At 43.7% G+C, this 21,125-nt stretch overlaps 2 protein-coding genes across 4 annotated transcripts in view; one reads left to right on the forward strand and one right to left on the reverse strand.

Annotated features, from left to right (window-relative positions):
* Positions 1 to 21,125, forward strand: part of TPD52L1 (TPD52 like 1) — a 295,522-nt gene that overhangs the window by 243,726 nt on the left and 30,671 nt on the right. The gene's annotated exons all lie outside the window — the stretch shown is intronic.
* Positions 5,757 to 21,125, reverse strand: part of HDDC2 (HD domain containing 2) — a 101,732-nt gene continuing 86,363 nt past the window's right edge. For all 3 annotated transcript variants that reach the window (XM_073575750.1, XM_073575752.1, XM_073575751.1), the window contains exons 5-6: positions 6,798 to 6,936; positions 5,757 to 5,896 (exon numbers count right to left, since the gene is read on the reverse strand). In XM_073575750.1, coding sequence (XP_073431851.1) covers positions 5,799 to 5,896; positions 6,798 to 6,936 — 237 coding nt within the window. In that variant the 3' untranslated portion in view covers positions 5,757 to 5,798. The remainder of the gene's footprint in view (positions 5,897 to 6,797; positions 6,937 to 21,125) is intronic.

Genomic DNA, 21,125 nt, shown 5'->3' on the forward strand with positions numbered 1-21,125 from the left:
CGGTGGAATCACGATCCACCTGTGGCTATTATCCCGTTAAATGCCGGTGAAATGCCGACAGCAGCATTTAACATGCGCTTCCAGCAATTGTGCCGGAAATCCGCCCACTGGTGACTCCCGACACATGATCGCGGGTCACCGGTGAGTTGGCATGACAACCAGAGGTCTCCTGGAGATCTCTATAGTTGTCACTGCTGGCTTGCTGTGAGCGCCGCACAGTGGTTGGCGCTCATAGCAAGTAATTAATTCAGCTACATACAGGCAAACTGATCATTGCCTGTATGTAGCAGAACCGATCGGGTTATGGCAGCTTCTATTCTCCCATAGAGACTATTGAAGCATGCCAAAAGTAAAAAAGTTTTTAAAAATATAAAATAAGCCCTCACCCAACCCGAGATCATGAGAAATGAAGATGCTACTGGTAACAGAAAATGGCGCAATTTTTTTTTTTTTTTTTCAGTTTGTAATTTTTTTCACCACTTAGATAAAAAAGAACCTAGACATGTTTGGTGTCTATGAACTTGTAATGACCTGGAGAATCATAATGGCAGTTCAGTTTTAGCATTTAGTGAACCTAGTAAAAAAGCAAAACAGAAAACACAAGTGTGGGATTGCAGTTTTTTTTGCAATTTCAACGCACTTGGAATTTTTTTCCCATTTTCTAGTACACGACATAGTAAAACCAATGGTGTTCAAAAGTACAACTTGTCCGCAAAAAACAAGGCCTCACATGGCGAAATATTGACAGAAAAATAAAGTTATGGCTCTGGGAAGAAGGGGAGCAAAAAACTAAAACGCAAAAACGAAAGCACCTCTGGTCATGAAGGAGTTAACAGACCCTGCATGCTAGAAGTGAATAGAAACATTCATTGTTTAAATTCAAAGATTGCACATTCATTGACCTAGTCCTGCAAACACAGCTGACAGGGTTTACGTCATGAGTTTCTAGTGTGAAGTAAACAAGAGCAGCACACTTTCTTTTGCCATGGACTACCTACCGTTTGATCTTTCTTTCCTCCACTGATACAATGTTGCAAACAGAAAAACCTATTGGTGAGCAGGACATGAACTAAAAAGTAAATGGGTTCACAACCGCACAAATGTCAGTCTTCAGTTATGTGCAGAGACTGCCCAGAACACTGAAGGGCGTTTTGGAGCTGGTATTTGACAACTGGCCTCTGTTGCTCACAAAGCGTTGGCAGCATGCGCAATGTGGAGTTCCAATTCGTAGTGACGTCGGACACCAGTCGCTGAGCTGACACTTGCATGTGGCGACAGCTGTAGCAGACTTGCGGAAATGGATGCGGATGTGGTGTGCCTCGACCAGAACCGCTGGCAAATCTGAACCAAGTTTAGCATGTGGGTTAAGCATTGTACATGTGTAAGCTTGCCAAGCTTCACAGCCATGACCTGGTTATGGCTATTATCGCACACAACCATACTTGGTTGGAGGTTCTATGGCAAAAGCCACATAGCTATCTGGTCTGTTATGCCTGTTAATAACTCTTCCGTGGTGTGCAGTTTGTCTCCTAGACAAATAAGCTTCAGCAGAGCATGTTGTTGCTTAGCTGAGGCAGTGCTGCAGAGCTTCCAGCTGATGTGGACAACATGCTCTTAGATACCAAATTGGAGATAGAGGAGGAGCAAGGAACTGGTGTAGGAGTTGGAAGAAACCGTGATAGAAGTAGGCCCAGCAATCTGCGACATCGGTAGCACATGTGCTGTGACGGGGTAGGACTCGTCCACAGCCTACACAATGTTGACCCAGCGTGCGGTCATTGAAATGTAGTGTCTCTGGCCACAAGCACTTGTCCACGTGTCGATCGATAAGTGTACATTCCCAGCAACTGGGTTGGTAAAGGCACGTTTGAAGGTCCTATACACGTGCTGGTACAAGGAGGGTATGCCACAGCAAGAGAAATAGTGGAGGCTGGGCACAGAGTACCGAGGGTCGGAGGCCACAATGAGTCAGCAGAAATCCTCCGTCTCTATAAGCCTTAATGGCATTTCCATGGCAAGCAACCTAGAAATGTGCCCGTGTAGCGTTTGGGCCTGTGGGTTGCTAGGAACTTTCTTTTTCATTCCAAGGCTTGGGGTAGGAACAGCTGAACAAGTGGGACGTTTTTGGAGGAAGTGTGATTATGATGCCTCAGAATGTGTAGGGCGGTAGCTGTCTGCACCACTGCTATAGACAGAAGATTGGGAAGCAGCTAGCACAGGGGAAGAGGCAGTGGTGACACCTGCTGCTGCCAATCATAAACCCATGCATATGGCCCACCAAGTCAGGTGTTTAGATGACATGTGCCTGATCATGCTGGTGGTTAGGTTCTTAGTGGTCAGACCCCTACCGATCTTGGCATTACACTGGTTGCAAATGACCATTTTTGTGTCAGAACACTCTTTAAAAAAGTCTCATACTGGGGAACACCTAACTCTAACAAAGAAATTCACAAGTGTCCTGGAGTTAGTTGCCAATAAGTCAGGTTCTTGTTTAGTCACAGTGTCTCATCATCATCTACCTGCTTAGACAAATTTCCATTCCCCACCGTAATGCTCGTGACAGTAGCGGCTCTAAAGTTTTGTGCATCGCTACACAGCATCTCCTCCTGTCTCTCTTGGAACATGCAGGGTGAGAGGCCACAATCAATAAATTATACATATATATAGCGCCATTTATTCCATGGCGCTTTACATGTGAAAAGGGGAAATATAGACAAGTACAATAAACATGTGTAAGACAAGGGACACACAAGTACAGAAGGAGAGAGGACCCTACCCACGAGGGCTCACAGTCTTATGTTGTAAAGAGCTCTTTGAAGTGTCAATGTGGGATCACTGTTCTCCTCAGACTTAACATATTGGGAGGAGGCAGGATTAGGGTGAGGATTAAGTGATCCAGACTATTGGCTGGTGAGATGGAACAGTGTGGAAGACTGGGTGGTGCTGACAAGCATGCTGGAAGCATTATCTGATATGCAACCAAACCACCTGTGTCTCCCTGCAAAGTGCAACAGGAAGCTATGCGTAGTGGATGGGTGTGTTTCTTCTGCTCCAGCAACAGGCATAATAGCACCTGCCCGACCAACAACACTTACACGTCCTCTTGGGTCTTACGCATTTTCTAATTGCTAGGTCTCTAGAAACAAAGTTTCCTTTATTAACTGAAACTAATTTTTTGCAATTACCCAAAAATGTGGTCAATTGTAGCATGCCATGACTTTTAAAAATTTAAAACCACCGTAATTTTACACAGAGCACATATGGATGACTAACAATATAGAAAACTTTTTTGGGACTTTTATTTACCACCGTAAAATAACACTATCAGTGACCAATTGAATTCACAAAAATTTTTAGAACTATTTTTTGGAGTTTTATATATCACAGTAATGTAACATTAACCAATTAAACTGTAGATGACTATATAGTACATTTTTTCCTCCCCCTCCCCCCCTAAAAAAGAATGTGGTCACGTATAGCAGCTATACAGCTCTGGCAAAATTAAGAAACCACTGCAAAATTCAGTTTGTCTGATTTTTCTCTTTATAGGTATATTTTTGAGTAAAATGTAAATTGCTCTTTTATTATATGAACTACTGACATGCCTTCAAATTTCCAAGCACTAAATTTTGTATTTATTCTCAGAAAATGAGAAATGGTCAAAATAAAAAAATGCAGTGCTTGCAGACCTCAAATAATGCTAAGAAAACAAGTTCATAATCATTTAGAAACAACAACACTAAGGTTTTAACTCAGGAAGAGTTCAGAAATCATTATTTTGTGGAAATAACCATGATTTTTAATCACAGCTTTCATGCGTCTTGCCATGCTTTCCACAAGTCTTTCACACTGCTTTTGGGTGACCGTATGCCACTCATGTTACAAAAATTTAAGCAATTCTTTGTTTGATGGCTTGTGACTACAATGACTATTCCATCTTCCTCTTGATTACATTCAAAAGTTTTTCAATGGGGTTCTGGTCTGGAGATTGGGTTGGCCATGACAGAGATTTGATGTGGTGGTCCTTCACCCACACATTGATTAACCTAGCTGTGTAGCATGGCGCATTGTCCTGCTGGAAAAAAATGCCTGAGCAGAAGAAATCAACTGTTTTTCCAGGATAACCTTGTATACGGCTTGATTCATACGTCCTTTGCAAAGATTAACCTGCCCAATTCCAGCCTTGCTAAGGCATTCCCAGATCATCACTGATCTTCCACCAAATTTCACAGAGGGTGCAAGACACTGTGGCTTGTACGCTTCTCCAGGTCTCCTTCTAACCATTAGATGACCAAATGCTGGGCAAAGCTGAAAATTAGTCTCATCAGAGAAGATTACCTTACTCCAGTCTTCTCTGGTCTAATCATTATGGTCTTTTGCAAACTTCAGCCTGGTTCTCCTTTGCTTCTCATTGATGAAAGGCTTTTTTCTAGCTTTACATGACTTGAGCCCTGCCTCCAGGAGCCTGTTACGAACTGTTCTTGCCATGCACTTCACCCCATCAGCCATTTGCCATTCCTTTTGTAGGTCACTTGATGTCATCCTGAGGTTTCTGAGTGACATTCGAATAAGATGACCTTCATCCTGGTAAATGCAGTCGTTTTCGCCCTCTGCCGGTTTGTAGCTTTGTTGTCGTCAATGTCTGCTGCTTGACCTTTTTATAATGGACTGCCGTCTTAGAAATTTTAAGGATGGAGGCAACATGACGCTCACTGTATCCCTCTGCTAGTAAGGCCAGAATTTAGCCCTTTTCCTCGCTCAAGACTTTTCTTTTCAACTCCTTTGGCATGGTTAAAAGTTATTTTTTCATTCCTATTACTTTTGGGATATTACTAGCAATTGTTTTGCCATCCAGCTTGTCCTATTGCAAGAGGATTGTGAATACCAAAGCAGGGGTTTTTTATACGTTCCTTCGTTAAATAAGATTTGGTTCAGGTGATCACCTATTTAGAAGCACATTACTTAGAATGAGGTGTACTTTGTTTGGAATTCAACTGACACTGGAATTGAATGGCTGTCAGACATGTAGAGAAGCCGATTTTCATAAAACTGTGCAGTGGTCTCTTAATTTTTGCCAGAGCTGTATATTTAGCAACAGACTTCAAAGCCCTACATAGAGGCTGTATTCTGCCACTCTCCCTGATCCTACAACTGTCCCTCTCTAGGCTAAATGCAGAATGTATTTGATATAAACCTCAAAGCACCGGATTAGCCCTTAGATGATGGTTCAGTGTGAGCACCAGTATCAACACTAGAGGACTCTGATTAGTTAAATTGTGCACACAAAGGCCTGAATAACTTCTTTTTCCCACCAATCAGAACTGTTCCTGAGCTGTGCAATGGCATCAGTGAGCCAAATGTGGCAGCGCCAGTATTTTATACCCCTGAAGATGTCACACGGCCAGCCAATCACAATAATGCCACTACCCAGATGGCTACGACATTTCTATGACTGGCAGGCAATCTCTGCATGCTTATTCGCTGAGTAATAGGCACTAAACATGCCGGTTAGTAATTCTATGTTGAAATCAGAGCACCAGCCAATGCTCGTTGAGTGCCAAGCATATCCAGGCATCTAGTTACTCAAGAAATATCAGTGTCATCGAGCACATTTGCACATCCCTAGGGACAAGCTATAGGATACTAAAATGGCAAGATCAAATGTCTAAAATGTTTCTTTTGCAACAAAATCACATACGACACCAGTTTTTCATACTTCAAACTAAGCTTCCAAAAACAAAATGCAGACACATCAGTATAAAAGAACGATAAATAATTTTATTTTTGGACAAAAACTTTTACGGCGGAGTATGACTTCCCTGTGAGGCTATTTTGGATTCTCTTTCTTCATAAATTGCAGAAACCAACTGAACAATTTCTGGATGTTTAAATTTTCCTAAAAAATAAGAGAAAACAATTGATTTAATGTGCATTAGCATAAAAAGAAATGTAATGTGAACACAGTTAAAAGCAGAATTGTATGAAATATTAAGATGAAGTGTGTTCATATAATTGGAAAAGGGGGAATATAATTAGCAAATGAAAGAGGTTGCTCCATCACCTTGTTCTAATTACAGAGTGCGGTGTTTAGGAGGTCTGTCTAAAACAGTGATCAAATATCACCAGGGAAAGAGGTAACACACTGCCACTGCGATAAAATGAACCGGCAGCCATTAAAATAAAATGGAGGAGTTGAGCAGAACAAAAGCAGTTCTTTGTACATCCCTCTATATGGCATAAATAAGGTATATCAAGAAGGTAATTAGGTGAAGCGGCATGTTGTTCAGTTGGTTTAAAAATAAGGGCTATTTGGGTATGTTCTCAGAGTGTCGTCATTTAGATGCCAGAACAGGCGCCAAGTTTTCCCAGGCAAAGCCACTTCAGGAAAACGCTGGCAGTCATTCTCTTAAGCGACCTTGCCGCTGATCTTGCCTGCGGCAGCTTTCTGTCTATACCTTTATGTATAGAGAGCAGGCAACTTTCTAGCGGAAGCAGCCCAAAGAATGAGCATGTCACTTCTTTTAACCTGTTCAGAAAACTTGAGGCACTTAAATGAAGTGACATAAGATGGAAAATGCGCACAATAGTGTCATTTTACATGGCACTTTTTTAAGTGGATCCCGGGCATACAAACCCTTAGACAGAATGCCAAGAAAATGTTTGCATGCAATGTAATTTGAGTTGTTTACGCCGTGCCTGTTTAGGGGAACTATAAATGAAAACAAAAGACTGTTCCATAGAAGCCTTCATTCTATAAACCTGTCAAAAACTGAAGCCACGGGCTATATATTCAGTACCTGCAGTTGAGTCATAGAAATCTTGAAGTCTTCCCGGTCTCTTTTCAATCTCTTCATACTCAAGAGCCTGGAGGATCATTTCACACTGGTCCAATTCTTTCACAAACCTTGCTTCAGCGCTGGATTGATGCTCATACTCCTGTGTGCAAAGAACAAATTGTATTAATCTATGCATACATGAATATGGTGCCGACTGGGAATTCATACAAATGAATGCATAGAATTACATTAAAATGTCCACATTTGTCAGATCAAGCTATTCATCAATTATGGTTGTTTACGTCAATTTTGTGAAGTGAAACTACTTCAAATGACACACAACTTTTACTCCAGCCTTGCCTACTTTTAGAAGAACTTTTCTGAAAGAGGCGTGAACTTCTGCGGCTAGTCAGAATCTTGAACATGTGCGCCACAAAGTACCATATATTGAAACAGATATGTATTCCACCCCAACTGGAGCACATTTTAACCCCTTCACAACCTTCGATGCACCCATACGTCATGGTCGGGAAGCAGTTCCTGTCCTTTGACGTGTGGGTACGTCATGGCGATGGTGTGGGGTACAGGAGCTGTAATTGGCACGATCGCTATTGGATGCTCAATTATTAAAAAAAAAAAAAAAAAAAAAAGTAAAATCACATACGGTAATATTGAAAAAAAAATATATTATACCAATAAATTCATATTTATATTATAACAAAAAAGTACATGTTTGATATTACCGTGTTTAGAACTAACCAATCTATAAAATTGTCACACAAGTTAACCCCTTCAGTGAACACCATAAAAAAGGCAAAAAACTTTTTCATCATAACGACAAACAAAAAGTGTAATAAAATGCGCTAAAAAAACAAATGTAAATAAACATGGTATCGCTGACAATGTAATTTTGTCCAGCAAAAAACAAGCATCCAGACGGCTCCATCAGAGAAATATAAGACCTATAGCTCTCAGAATATAGCGATGCAAAAACAATTCGTTTTTTAAAAAATAGATTTTATTGTACAAAACATAAAAAGCCGATATGAATGTGGCATCGTTGTAATCGTACGGACCCAAAGAATAAATCTGTCTTATCACTTGTACCACATGCGGAACAGCATAAAACCCCCAATAAACAATTCCTGAATTGCCATTTTTTATTCAGTCTCCCAAAAATCTGAATAAAAAGTGATCAAAAAATGTTGTGTGCCTAAAAATGGTACCAATAAAAATGTCTACTCATCCTGCAAGAACCACAACCAGGAGAAAAAACGGAGTGCCAACAAGCCACAATATTGATAAAAATTACAAAATCTATTGCAGAATTAGAATAAAAGCAGATCAAGGAAAAATCACACAATCCATATAAACATAATACATATAAATGGAGGAAACATGAAGATAGGTAAGGGGTGGATGGAAAAGGTCAAGAAATAAATGGACCAGGGAAAGCTGGGTAGAAAAGTCTTAGTTACTCACCGGTTAACAGTATTTTTCGGAGTCCATGACAGCACCACCTGAGAGAGAGGGGATCCGCCCTTTAGGAACAGGAAACCTACAGATACAAAAAGGGTGGCACCTCTCCCACGCATCAGTTGGATTACAGAGCACAAGAGGACTTCCAAGGTTAATGCATGATTTATGTACAGTATTCTTTACAATTATAACTTTAATCACCAGTGAGTATATACAAGAAAAAAGACGTGCACACCCCAATTAAACTAAAGGGAGGGAATATACGGGTGCTGTCATGGACTCCGAAAAATACCGTTAACCGGTGAGTAACTAAGACTTTATTCGGTCGTCCATGACAGCACCACCTGAGAGATTTACAGAGAGTAATATCAGTTTTAGGGAGGGACTACAGCCTGCAGCACCCTTATACCAAAAGAGAGGTCTGTGGAAGCACCTAGGTCTAGCCTATAATGACTATAAAAGGTGCTCGGAGAGGACCAAGTAGCCGCCTTACATATCTGGTCGATGGAGACTTCTGATCTTTCGGCCCATGAGGTTGCCATTGCCCTGGTGGAATGCGCCCTCAGCTTTCCGGGTGGCGACCTGCCCTTTGATGTGTATGTTATTGCAATCGCCTCTCTAATCCATCTGGCTAGTGTATTTTTTGATGCTCTACAACCTTTTCTGGGGCCTTGATGAGAGATAAATAGGGCATTATCTTTCTTCCAGGGATCAGTGACTGACAGATATTCTATGAGGCCTCTCCTGACATCCAGGGTGTGTAGTTTCCTTTCCTTCTCATTAGTTGGATTAGGGAGGAAGGATGGCAGAACTATCTCCTGCGTCCTATGGAAACTAGAAACTACCTTTGGCAAGTACGCTGGATCAGGTCTGAGTATTACCCTATCCTCTTTAAACTGTAAATAAGGAGGACACCTAGATAAGGCCTGAATATTGCTTATTCTGCGAGCTGATGTCAGAGCTACCAGGAAAGCTACCTTGAGGGACAGGATTTTTAGGGAAGCCGACGAGATAGGTTCGAATGGAGTCTCTGTCATAGCAGTGAGGACTAGGTTCAAGTCCCACGGCATAAACCTATCCTTCATTATTGGCCTGGATCTACCTGCTGCCTTAATGAATCTGCTTATCCAATAATTACCAGCAATGTTGCAGCTAAACAGAGCCCCCAAGGCTGACACTTGTACTTTAAGGGTACTGGTAGAGAGTCCCATGTCTAGACCTTTTTGTAGGAACTCTAATATCTGCATTATAGGTGCTGAATCCCCAGCGATTAGTTCTGAGTTTTGAAGGAATTTTTTCCAAATCCTGACGTAAATTTTTGTGGTAATGATTTTCCTACTTTTTAGAAGGGTGTTAATTAGGTCTGTGGAGAAACCCTTTTCTTCTAATAATGACCGTTCAAACTCCACGCCGTCAGATGAAGGCCAGCCACCTGAGGATGGAAGACTGGGCCCTGGGACAGGAGATCCGGGATGTCCGGCAGAACCCAAGGATCGGACACCGACATGGTCCTGAGGCATGAGAACCATGCTCTCCTGGGCCAAAACGGAGCGATAACTATCACCCTTGCTCTGTCTTTCCTGATTTTCCTCATCACTAGGGGTAGAAGAGATAGGGGAGGGAAGGCGTAGGCTAGTTTGAAGTCCCAGTTTATCAGGAAGGCATCTACCGCCAGAGGATTTTCTCTGGGATTCAGGGAGCAGAATTGTTCCAATTGAGTGTTGTCTCTGGTGGCGAATAGGTCTACCTCTGGATATCCCCACTTTTGAACAATCAGTTTGAATATGGAGGTGTTTAAAGACCATTCCCCTTGCTTTAGCCGATTGCGGCTTAAAAAGTCTGCCGTGATGTTGTCTTTCCCTTTTATATGCAATGCTGTTAAAGATAGGAAGTATTGTTCTGCTAGATGGAACAACCGTTCTGCTACCAACATCAGGGGTCTGGAACGAGTCCCGCCTTGGCGATTGATGTATGCCACGGTGACCTGATTGTCGGAGAACACTCGCACATGATGGCCCTGTAGATACACAAGGAGCTTTTTAGCCGCCTGTTCTACTGCCGTTAATTCTTTTAGGTTAGATGACATTCCTAACTGATGATGTTGCCATCGGTCCTGGACTAAAATTTCACCCATATGAGCTCCCCAACCGTAAGGACTAGCATCCGTGGTGACTATGCGGGTTACGTTATACTCCCAGGGCACCCCTTTTAATAAGTTATCCTTGTGTAACCACCACTCTAGGGACTCCCTTGTGTTACGGGATAAGGTTAGCTGACCCTCCAAGTAACCTCCAAGGACTTTTTGATGTAATAAGACCTCGCTCTGTAGTTTCCTTGCATGAAACTGGGCCCACTGGACTGCCGGGATACAGGCCGAGAGAGAGCCTAGAAGGGACATGGCCTTTCTGAGGGACATGGTGGGGTTATTGGAGGCGTTCAGGATCTGATAATGGAGGCGAACAAGCTTGTCCGGAGGCAGACGGCATTCCTGTTTTTCAGAATCCAGGGTTAGGCCCAAAAATTGCTGGACTTTCATTGGCTGCAACCGGGACTTTTTGACGTTCAGCAACCATCCTAACCGTTCTAGGGCAGACATTGCCTTTTGTAGCTGTTGTAAACAATGGTTCGCCGTTTTACCTACAATAAGAAAATCGTCCAGGTAGGGGATCACCAGAATGTTTGATTCACGTAGATGGGCCATGACCTCCGCTATCACCTTAGTAAACACTCGGGGAGCGACTGCCACTCCAAAAGGGAGGGCCGCATATTGGAAATGTCGAATTGACCCATCCAAATGAACCGCCACTCTGAGGAACCGCTGATGGCCTGCATGGATGGGTATATGGTAGTATGCGTCTTTTAAATCTAACACCACCATGAAGCAATTTTGGAACAGCAATTTTATTGCAGATTTAATCGTTTCCATCTTAAAGGGACGTATGACCAAAAATTTGTTGAGGGCTTTAAGGTTAATTATTGTCCTAAAGGAGCTGTCCGGTTTGCGGACCAGGAACAGAGGGGATTAGAATCCCTTCCCCCATTCTTCCTCTGGAACCTCTATCAGGACTTTCTTAGCGCACAGGATATGAACCTCGGCTTCCAGGGCAGCTTGTTCTGCCGCAGATGACCTGAGTGGGGTGATTTTAAATTGATCAAGGGGAACCCTAGAAAACTCTAGTCGTAGTCCCACGGCTATTATCCCCAATATCCAGCTGCTATTGGAGATCAGAGACCAGGATGGGTAGAAGGCAGCTAGTCTCCCTCCTACCGGGGCCACTAGTCATTGGGGTGGCTTTTTCGTGTCCCGAGCTGGACCTTCCTGGCGCCCTCCCCCAAACATGAATCCTGTACCTTTCCTTTTTTTATCATCCCATCTGCCCTGATCTCTGGACGGCCTTCTCCGGAAAACCCCTTTCCTGGCGAAGGGACGTCTGTACGAGGGGTTCGGGAGACTGGGAAATTTCTTTTTGTCATCTCCAGCTTTCTCCAACAATTCGTCCAAGACGGGACCGAATAGGTACTCCCCCTCGCAGGGAATGGAACAGAGACGGGACCGGGTTTGAATATCTCCTGGCCAGCATTTTAACCAGAGCGCTCTTCGCGCTGCATTAGACAGACCTGCGGCTTTTGCCGCCATTCTTGCAGAGTCTGCAGAAGCATCGGCTAAAAACGCTGCGGCATTCTGAATGATGGGTAAATTTTTCCGAATAGATGATCTTGAAGCTTCATCTCTTAGTTCGGAATCTAGCTGATCTAGCCAGACCATCATGGATCTGGCTGTACAGGTGGCAGCTACCGCTGGTCTTAACGCGCCTGCTGACATCTCCCATGTCCCTTTAAGGAAAGAATCCGCTTTCTTATCTAACGGATCTTTCAGGGAGGCCATATCGTCAAATGGTATGGCGGATTTTTTAGATGCTTTGGCTACTGCAGCATCTAGTTTCGGGGCTTTATCCCATCTATTTACTACCGGGTCCTCGAAGGGGTATCTCCGCTTAAAGGCTGGTGGCATGGAGCCCCTTTTTTCCGGTCTCTTCCATTCTCTATCAATTAGGCTCTGAACCTTTTCGTTTAATGGAAAGGCTTTACGCTTTTTGGGGTCCAACCCCCCGAACATAATGTCCTGTGCTGAGAGCTCCTGTTTTTTGTCCGCTACCCCCATGGTGGACCGTATAGCTTTCACTAATTTGTCCATCTGGTCTAAGGGGAAGCAGAACCGGCTAGAGTCTTCATCCGAGGAAGACGACGAGGAGGCCGAGGAGTCCGAGGAATTGTCCCCCTTCCCAGGGGCGACTGAGGCCTCCGAGCCTAAACCACTAGCCTCTCTTCTCCTAGAAGGTTCTCTTTGAGGTAAAGCTTTCATTTCTGCCCTGATCATGTCTCTCAGGTTTGAAGTGAAGTCAGGTGTCTCTTCCGCTACCTGCATAAACAGGGGAGAGTATAAGGGCCTGACAATCTACCCCTGGACTCCCTGTCCTTAACTCCTACCGTCTGCCGTATGCATGGCTGGCATAATTTTTTAGGGTGGCCATCTGGTAGGGGGGAACTACAGAGGGCACATTCCCTGTGTTTCTGTTTTCCCGTAACCTTCTTCCCCTGAAAAAAAACATAAAGGAACACTGCATCAGGGTACATTCACGGAGATCTCTTACCCATGCAGATGAGGCAGGTACCGGATCACGGAGGGAGGCAGGGGGGTCCTTTCTGGAGGAACTTTCGCGGCTCTGGTCGCTGGTTCGTTTCTGTCTCTTCTGCTGGCCACTCGCCTGTTTCTGCGGGTGTTCCTGCGCCTCGTCCTGCTGGACTAAGGGGGCTTCCGACGTCTCCATTGCTGGGGCCTTCAGAAGCACCCCAGCGGCGTCCCCATCTGCCTTATATGGCCTCCTGTCCGGGTCAGCAGGCATACTGTCCTAGCACCACCCCCCGGCATTTGCGTTCCCTCCCCCATGCTCCGGCCCCCCTCGCCTTCGCCGGGTCGCCGCGCGACCCCCGGACCGGCATGCACCCGCGGCGCGCGCCGGAGGCCGCCGGCACCCGACTTCCGGTATCGGCGCTATCGCTCCGCCCCTTCCGCCGCGTCACTTCCGCCGCTCACAGAGCCCTGCGGGAGCGCGCGCGAAGGAGCCGCGCAGGCCCGCCCGGAGTGCCAGCACCCCCCGCGCCCGCCGCCATGAGCCCGGCCAGGAGACAGCACTGACCCGGAGGACCGGGCCTGGGGAAGCGCACCGGGGCATACCTACCAGGTGCTGGCTCTGGAGACGGCATCCACCGGACCCTTGCTCCACCTGCTTCGTCCACTGCCGTGGTGACCTACCCGGCCCCACCGTGGCGCTTCCAGGGACCCCGCACTGACCGAGGTAGGAGACCCCCTCGCTACCTGGGTCAGTCAGCCGGCCTGGGTATTCCATGATGATCCTGACGGACGATCTGTAGAGAGTCCTGTCCTCTAGGAACAGGAAACCAACTGATGCGTGGGAGAGGTGCCACCCTTTTTGTATCTGTAGGTTTCCTGTTCCTAAAGGGCGGATCCCCTCTCTCAGGTGGTGCTGTCATGGACGACCGAATAAAGATATCTTAAATGTGCCAGGGCAGTGTTAGATAGTAGTCACTAGCAAAATAAATACACTGTGCCCATATAATATGGCCACAGCAAAGGTATATCGCTCATTAAGAAGCTTACCCATAATAGGTCCAGACCGTAGCAGCGCCCCCAGGTAGCCCCTGACGCGCGTCTCCAAAAAATGCCGAACACGCAAAACGCGCGTCAGCGGCCACCTGGGGGACTGCTACGATCTGGACCTATTATGGATAGGTTTCTTTATGGGCGATATACCTCTGCTATGGCCACACTATATGGGCACAATATATTTATTTTTCTAATGACTAACACTGCCCTGGCACATTTAAGATATCTTTTCTACCCAGCTTTCCCTGGTCCATTTAGGTCTTGACCTTTTTCATCCACCCCCTACCTACTTCCATGTTTCCTCCATTTATATGTATTATGTTTATATGGATTCCGTGATTTTGCTTCATCTGCTTTTATTCTAATTCTGCAATAAAGATTTTGTAATTTTTATCCATATTGTGGCTTGTTGTTACTCAGTTTTCTCTCCTGGCTGTGGTTAATATATTTGGAGTACTCCACTTGACTCAAAACTTTGTATTATAGTGGGGAGAGCTTGATACTAATATGCTCTCAACCCTCTTATTTAATTAGTGTTTTGTAATTTAATATTTATCATCCCGTAAGAAACAAGCAATCATATGGAAAAACACTTTTTTGTTTTTGTAGTGTGTGATAGCAGCCAAACATAAAAAAAATATAAAACGCATATCGCTGTAATTTAACCGACCCAAACAATAAAATCATCTAATCGCTTATACCGCACAAGCAACTATGTAAAAAGGAAATAAAACCAAGTCTTCACCTGCTGTTGATTTGTTTATTCTTCCTCCCAAAGAACGCAGTAAGGCTCGGCTCACATTTATCCTGCACTCTAGGCTGAGCGCTTATACCAGGTTATCTGTGTAAATCTCTGAAATATGTGATTCAGATGGAACCCCAGACAGAACATTCCCTATAATGAGGCATTTGGAGAAACTTTGGGCGCTGTCTGGCCTATGATCCGGTGGCATTCATCTTTTTAGGCATGCATAAAAGCACAGTTGGCCACAGTGTTGTGCAAATCTAAAAAGTCAGACACCACTAAATAAAGGCTAAAAAGAGTCTGCAGTAACTAGGCCTGCCTCAGTGTATGGCTCCATCGGGAGTTTCATCTAAATCAAGTGTTTCAGATATTTAGATGGAAACCCTGATGTAAATGCTCAGTGTACAGCACAGGATAAATGTGAACTGATACAAAATTTTCTCTAACGCAAAATGCCATCAATAAAAGCTTCAACTTAACCTACAAAAAAAAAAAAGTCCCCACTCAGGTCTGTCACCTGTTAACATAAATATAGTGGGTGTCCAAGTAAAAATCTGCATTACACAATTCTGTGAATCATCTGTGGGTTTAAAATACTTACTACACCTCTAGACGAATTCCTCAAGAGATGTACTTTTGAAAATGGGGTCACATTTGGATGGTTTCTGCTGTTTTGGCACTACAGAGGCCCTTCAAATGCGACATGGTGCCTGCAGCCTATTCCTGCAAAATCTGAGCTCGCAGAGTAAAATAACGCTCCTTCTCTTCCGAGCCCTGCTATGTGCCCAAACATTTGTTTTATACCCTAGTGAAAATGAATAATTTGGCAAAAAAGTAACATTGTTGGAAAAATGTGATTTTCTATTTTCACGCCTCAACTTAATAAAATTCGGTGAAGGATCTTCGGGTTCCAGGTGGTCACCACACCTCTAGATAAATTCCAAAGGGGGGGGGGTTCAAAATAGGGTCACTTGTGGGGGGTTTCCACCGTTTAGGCACATTGGGAACTCTGCAAACGCGACATGGCGTCCGATATATATTCTACCCGATTTTGAACTTGAAAAGTCAAATGGTTCTCCTTCCATGTGCTCGGACATTAGTTTTCAACCACATAGAGGGGCATCAGAATACTCAGGAGAAATTAAGCCCCTGTTACCCTTGTAAAAATGCAAAACTTGTGGATAACGCAACATTTTTGTGGGAAAAAGTAAAACTTATTTTATCCATCTAGATTGCTTTCATTCCTGTGAAGCACATGAAGGGTTAATAAACTTATTGAATGTGTTTTTGAGCTCTTTAACCCCTTCACGACCTTTGACGCCACGTAGGCGTCATGAAAAGTCGTGCCAGAACGACCCATGACGCCTATGTGGCGTCATGACTTTAAATCCCCCCTGCGGGTTGGGTGACCTAGGTCACTGAAAGGTCACCCGACCCGCAGATACAGGGGGCTTTGTTCTTCGCCACAGGGGGCGTGGCTTCGCCGCCATGTGGCTACGATCGCTCTGATTGGCTGTTAAAAGTGAAAGCCAATCAGAGCGATAGTAATATTTCATCAATGAAAATTGATGAAATATTACAATCCAGCCATGGCCGATGCTGCTGTAGAATCGGACATGGCTGGAGACACCGATTCCACCCCCCCACCGGCGATCGCCCCCCCCGCAACTGAATGACAGCAGCGATCTGCCGCTGCTGTCATCATCTGCCCCCCTCCCATTCCCTCTGCTCCCCGCCAGCTTCCGATAACCCCCTCACCCCCTCTCACCTCCCCCGGCACCTTCTAAGTCCCCCTGTAGCTCCCGGTGTCCGGCGGGTCCGGTTCATGGGCGCCGCCATCTTGAAAAATGGCGGGCGCATGCGCAGTGCGCCCGCCCGAATCTGCCGGCTGCAGATTCCATTCTTTCATTTTGATCACTCTCACAGTGATTAAAATGAAAGAAAAAGTAAATAAACCCCCCGATTATCACCCCCATAGGTAGGCACAACTAATAAAGTAAAGAAAATATTTTTATTTTTCCATTAGGGTTAGGGTTGAAAAGAGGGTGAAGGTTAGCGTTGGGGTTGAAAAGAAGGTTAGCGTTGGGGTTGAAAAGAGGGTTAGCGTTGGAATTAGGGTTAGCGTTGGAATTAGGGTTAGTGTTGGAATTAGGGTTAGCGTTGGAATTAGGGTTAGCGTTGGAATTAGGGTTAGCGTTGGAATTAGGGTTAGGGCTGTGGTTAGGGGTGTGTTGGGGTTAGGGTTGGAGTTAGAATTGAGGGGTTTCCACTGTTTAGGCACATCAGGGGGTCTCCAAACGCGACATGGTGCAACCATTGATTCCAGCCAATTTTGCGTTCAAAAAGTCAAACGGTGCACCCTCCCTTCCAAGCCCTGACATGTGCCCAAACAGTGGTTTACCCCAACATATGGGGTATCAGCGTACTCAGGAAAAATTGTACAACAACTTTTGGGGACTAATTTCTCGTGTTACCCTTGGGAAAATAAAAAATTGGGGGCTAAAAAAATGATTTTTGTGGAAAAAAAATGATTTTTTCATTTTCACGTCTCTGCATTATAAACTTCTGTGAAGCACTTGGGGGTTCAAAGTGCTCACAACACATCTTACATACGTTCCTTGGAAGGTCTAGTTTCCAAAATGGGGTCACTTGTGGGGGGTTTCCACTGTTTAGGCACATCAGGGGCTCTGCAAACGTAATGACGACCGCAGACTATTCCATCAAAGTCTGCATTTCAAAACGTCACTACTTCCATTCCGAGCCCTGACGTGTGCCCAAACAATGGTTCCCCCCAACATATGGGGTACCAGCGTACTGAGGACAAACTGGACAACAACTTTTGGGGTCCAATTTCTCCTGTTACCCTTGTGAAAATAAAAAATTGCTAGCTAAAAAAATCATTTTTTGAGGAAAAAAATTTTTTTATTTTCATGGCTCTGCGTTATAATCTTCTGTGAAGCACTTGGGGGTTCAGTGTGCTCACTACACATCTAGGCAACTTCCTTATGGGGTCTAGTTTCCAAAATGGGGTCACTTGTGGGGGGTTTCCACAGTTTAGGTACATCAATGGCTCTGCAAATGTAACATGACGCCCGCAGACCATGCCATCAAAGTCAGCATTTCAAAATGTCACTACTTCCCTTCCGAGCCCTGACGTGTGCCCATACAGTGGTTTCCCCCCCACATATGGGGTACCAGCGTGCTCAGGACAAACTGTACAACAACTTTTGGGGTCCAATTCATCCTATTACTCTTGTAAAAAAAAATTGCGTGCTAAAAATCTTTTTTTTTTGAGGAAAAAAATGATTTTTTATTTTCACAGCTCTGCGTTATAAACTTCTGTGAAGCACTTGGGGGTTCAAGGTGCTCACCACACATCTAGATAAGTTCCTTGGGGGGTCTAGTTTCCAAAATGAGGTCACATTCGGGGGGTTTCTACTGTTTAGGCACACAGGGGCTCTGCAAATGTAACATGACACCCTCAGACCATGCCATCAAAGTCAGCATTTCAAAATGTCACTACCTCCCTGCTGAGCCCCGACGTGTGCCCAAACAGTGGTCCCCCCCCACATATAGGGTACCAGTGTACTCAGGACTAACTGTACAACTTTTGGGGTCCAATTTATCCTGGTACCCCTGTGAAAATAAAAAATTGCTGACTAAAAATATTTTAAGAAAAAAAAAATATTTTTTATTTTCACGGCTCTACGTTATAAACTTCTGTGAAGCACCTGGGGGTTCAAAGTGCTCACTATGCATCTAGATAAGTTCCTTAGGGGGTCTAGTTTCCATAATGGGGTCATTTGTGGGGGAGCTCCAAAGTTTAGGCACACAGGGGCTCTCCAAACACGACATGGTGTCCGCTAACGACTGGAGCTAATTTTCATTTCAAAAAATCAAATTGTGCTCCTTCCCTTCTGAGCCCTGCCGTGCACCCAAACAGTGGTTCCCCCCACATATGGGGTACCAGCGTACTCAGGACAAACTGGACAACAACTTTTGTGGTCCAATTTCTCCTGTTACCCTTGTGAAAATAAAAATTAGCGGGCTAAAAAATCATTTTTGAGGAAAAAAAAAATGATTTTTTATTTTCGCTGCTCTACGTTATAAACTTCTGTGAAGCACTTGGGGGTTCAAAGTGCTCCCTACACATCTAGATAAGTTCCTTGGGGGGTCTAGTTTCCAAAATGGTGTCACTTGTGGGGGAGCTCCAATGTTTAGGTACACAGGGGCTCTCCAAACGCGACATGGTGTCCGATAACGATTGGAGCGAATTTTCCATTCAAAAAGTCAAATGGTGCTCCTTCCCTTCCGGGCCCTGCCGTGCGCCCAAACAGTGGTTTATGACCACATATGAGGTATTGGTGTACTCAGGAGAAATTGTCCAACAAATTTTAGGATCCATTTTATCCTGTTGCCCACGTGAAAATGAAAAAACTGAGGCTAAAAGATAATTTTTGTGAAAAAAAAGTACTTTTTTTTTTACAGATCAATTTGTGAAGCACCTGGGGGTTCAAAGTGATCACTATGCATCTAGATAAGTTTCTTGGGGGGTCTAGTTTCCAAAATGGGGTCACTTGTGGGGAAGCTCCAGTGCTTAGGCGCACAGCGACTCTCCAAACGCGACATGGCAAGCGCTAAATATTCCAGCATATTTTCCATTCAAAAAGTCAAATGTGCTCCTTCCCTTCCGAGCCCTGCCGTGCGCCCAAACAGTGGTTTATGACCACATATGAGGTATCGGTGTACTCAGGAGAAATTGTCCAACAAATTTTAGGATCCATTTTATCCTGTAGCCCATGTGAAAATGAAAAAAAATTAATGATAAAAGAAAATTTGTGGTGCAAAAAATAAAATGTCCATTTTTTCTTTCCACGTTGCTTTAGTTCCTGTGAAGCACCTGAAGGGTTAATAATCTCCTAGAATGTAGTTTTGAGTAGCTTGAGGGGTGCAGTTTTTAGAATGGTGTCACTTTTGGGTATTTTCTGCCATATAGACCCCTCAAAGTGACTTCAAATGTGAGGTGGTCCCTAAAAAAAATGGTTTTGTAAATATTGTTGTAAAAATGAGAAATCGCTGGTCAACTTTTAAACCTTATAACTTCCTAACAAAAAAAAAAAATTGTTTCCAAAATTGTGCTGATGTAAAGTAGACATGTGGGAAATGTTATTTAGTAACTATTTTGTGTCACATCACTCTCTGGTTTAACAGAATAAAAATTCAAAATTTGAAAATTGCGAAATTGTCAAAATTTTCGCCAAATTTCTGTTTTTTTCACAAATAAACGCAAAAATTATCGACCTAAGTTTACCACTAACATGAAGCCCAATATGTCACGAAAAAATCTCAGAATCGCTAAGATGCGTTGAAGCGTTCCAGAGTTATTACCTCATAAAGGGACACTGGTCAGAATTGCAAAAAATGGCCAGGTCATTAAGGTCAAAATAGGCTGGGTCATGAAGGGGTTAAGGGGTGAGGTTTTTGAAATGTCGTCACTTTTCGGTATTTCCTATCAGATAAGCCACATAAAATCATTTCAAATGTGAAGTGTTCCATTAAAAAAAAAAAAGAAAAAAAAAAGTTTTAAACATTTTTTTAACCCTCCTAACAAAAAAACACACTATTTTTTGCAATTCTGACCAGTGTCCCTTTATGAGGTAATAACTCAGGAATGCTACAATGCATCCTAGTGATTCTGAGAATGTTTTTTCGTGACATATTGGGCTTCATGTTAGTGGTAAATTTAGGTTGCAAATTTTTGCGTTTGTGAAAAAAAATGGAAATTTGGTGAAAATTTCGCAACTTTTAAATTTTTTTATTCTGTTAAACCAGAGAGCTGTGTGACACAAAATAGTTAATAAATAACATTTCCCACATGTCTACTTTACATCAGCACAATTTTGGAAACAAAACTTTTTTTTTGTTGGAAGTTAAGGGTTAAATGTTGACCAGCGATCTCATTTTTACAACAAAATTTACAAAATCATTTTTTTTAGGGACCACCTCACATTTGAAGTCACTTTGAGGGGTCTATATGGCAGAAAACACCCAAAAGTGACACCATTCTAAAAACTGGACCCCTCAAGCTACTCAAAACTACATTCAACATTATTAACCCTTCATGTACTTCACAGGGACTAAAGCAACATGGAAGGAAAAAATGGACATTTTAATTTTCCCAACAAAAATTTTCTTTTAGCATCAATTTTTTCACTTTCACATGGGTAACAGGATAAAATGGATCTTAAAATTTGATGGGCAATTTTTCCTGAGTACAACGATACCTCATATGTGGTCATAAAACCACTGTTTGGGCACACGGCAGGGCTCAGAAGGGAAGGCGTGCCATTTGACTTTTTGAATGGAAAATATGCCAGAATATTTAGTGGTTGCCATGTCACGTTTGGAGAGTCCCTGTGTGCCTAAACATTGGAGCTCC

Source organism: Dendrobates tinctorius, unplaced genomic scaffold (genome assembly GCF_039654945.1).
Source record: "Dendrobates tinctorius isolate UK_male_01 unplaced genomic scaffold, ASM3965494v1 ptg000046l, whole genome shotgun sequence".
Taxonomy (NCBI): domain Eukaryota; kingdom Metazoa; phylum Chordata; class Amphibia; order Anura; family Dendrobatidae; genus Dendrobates; species Dendrobates tinctorius.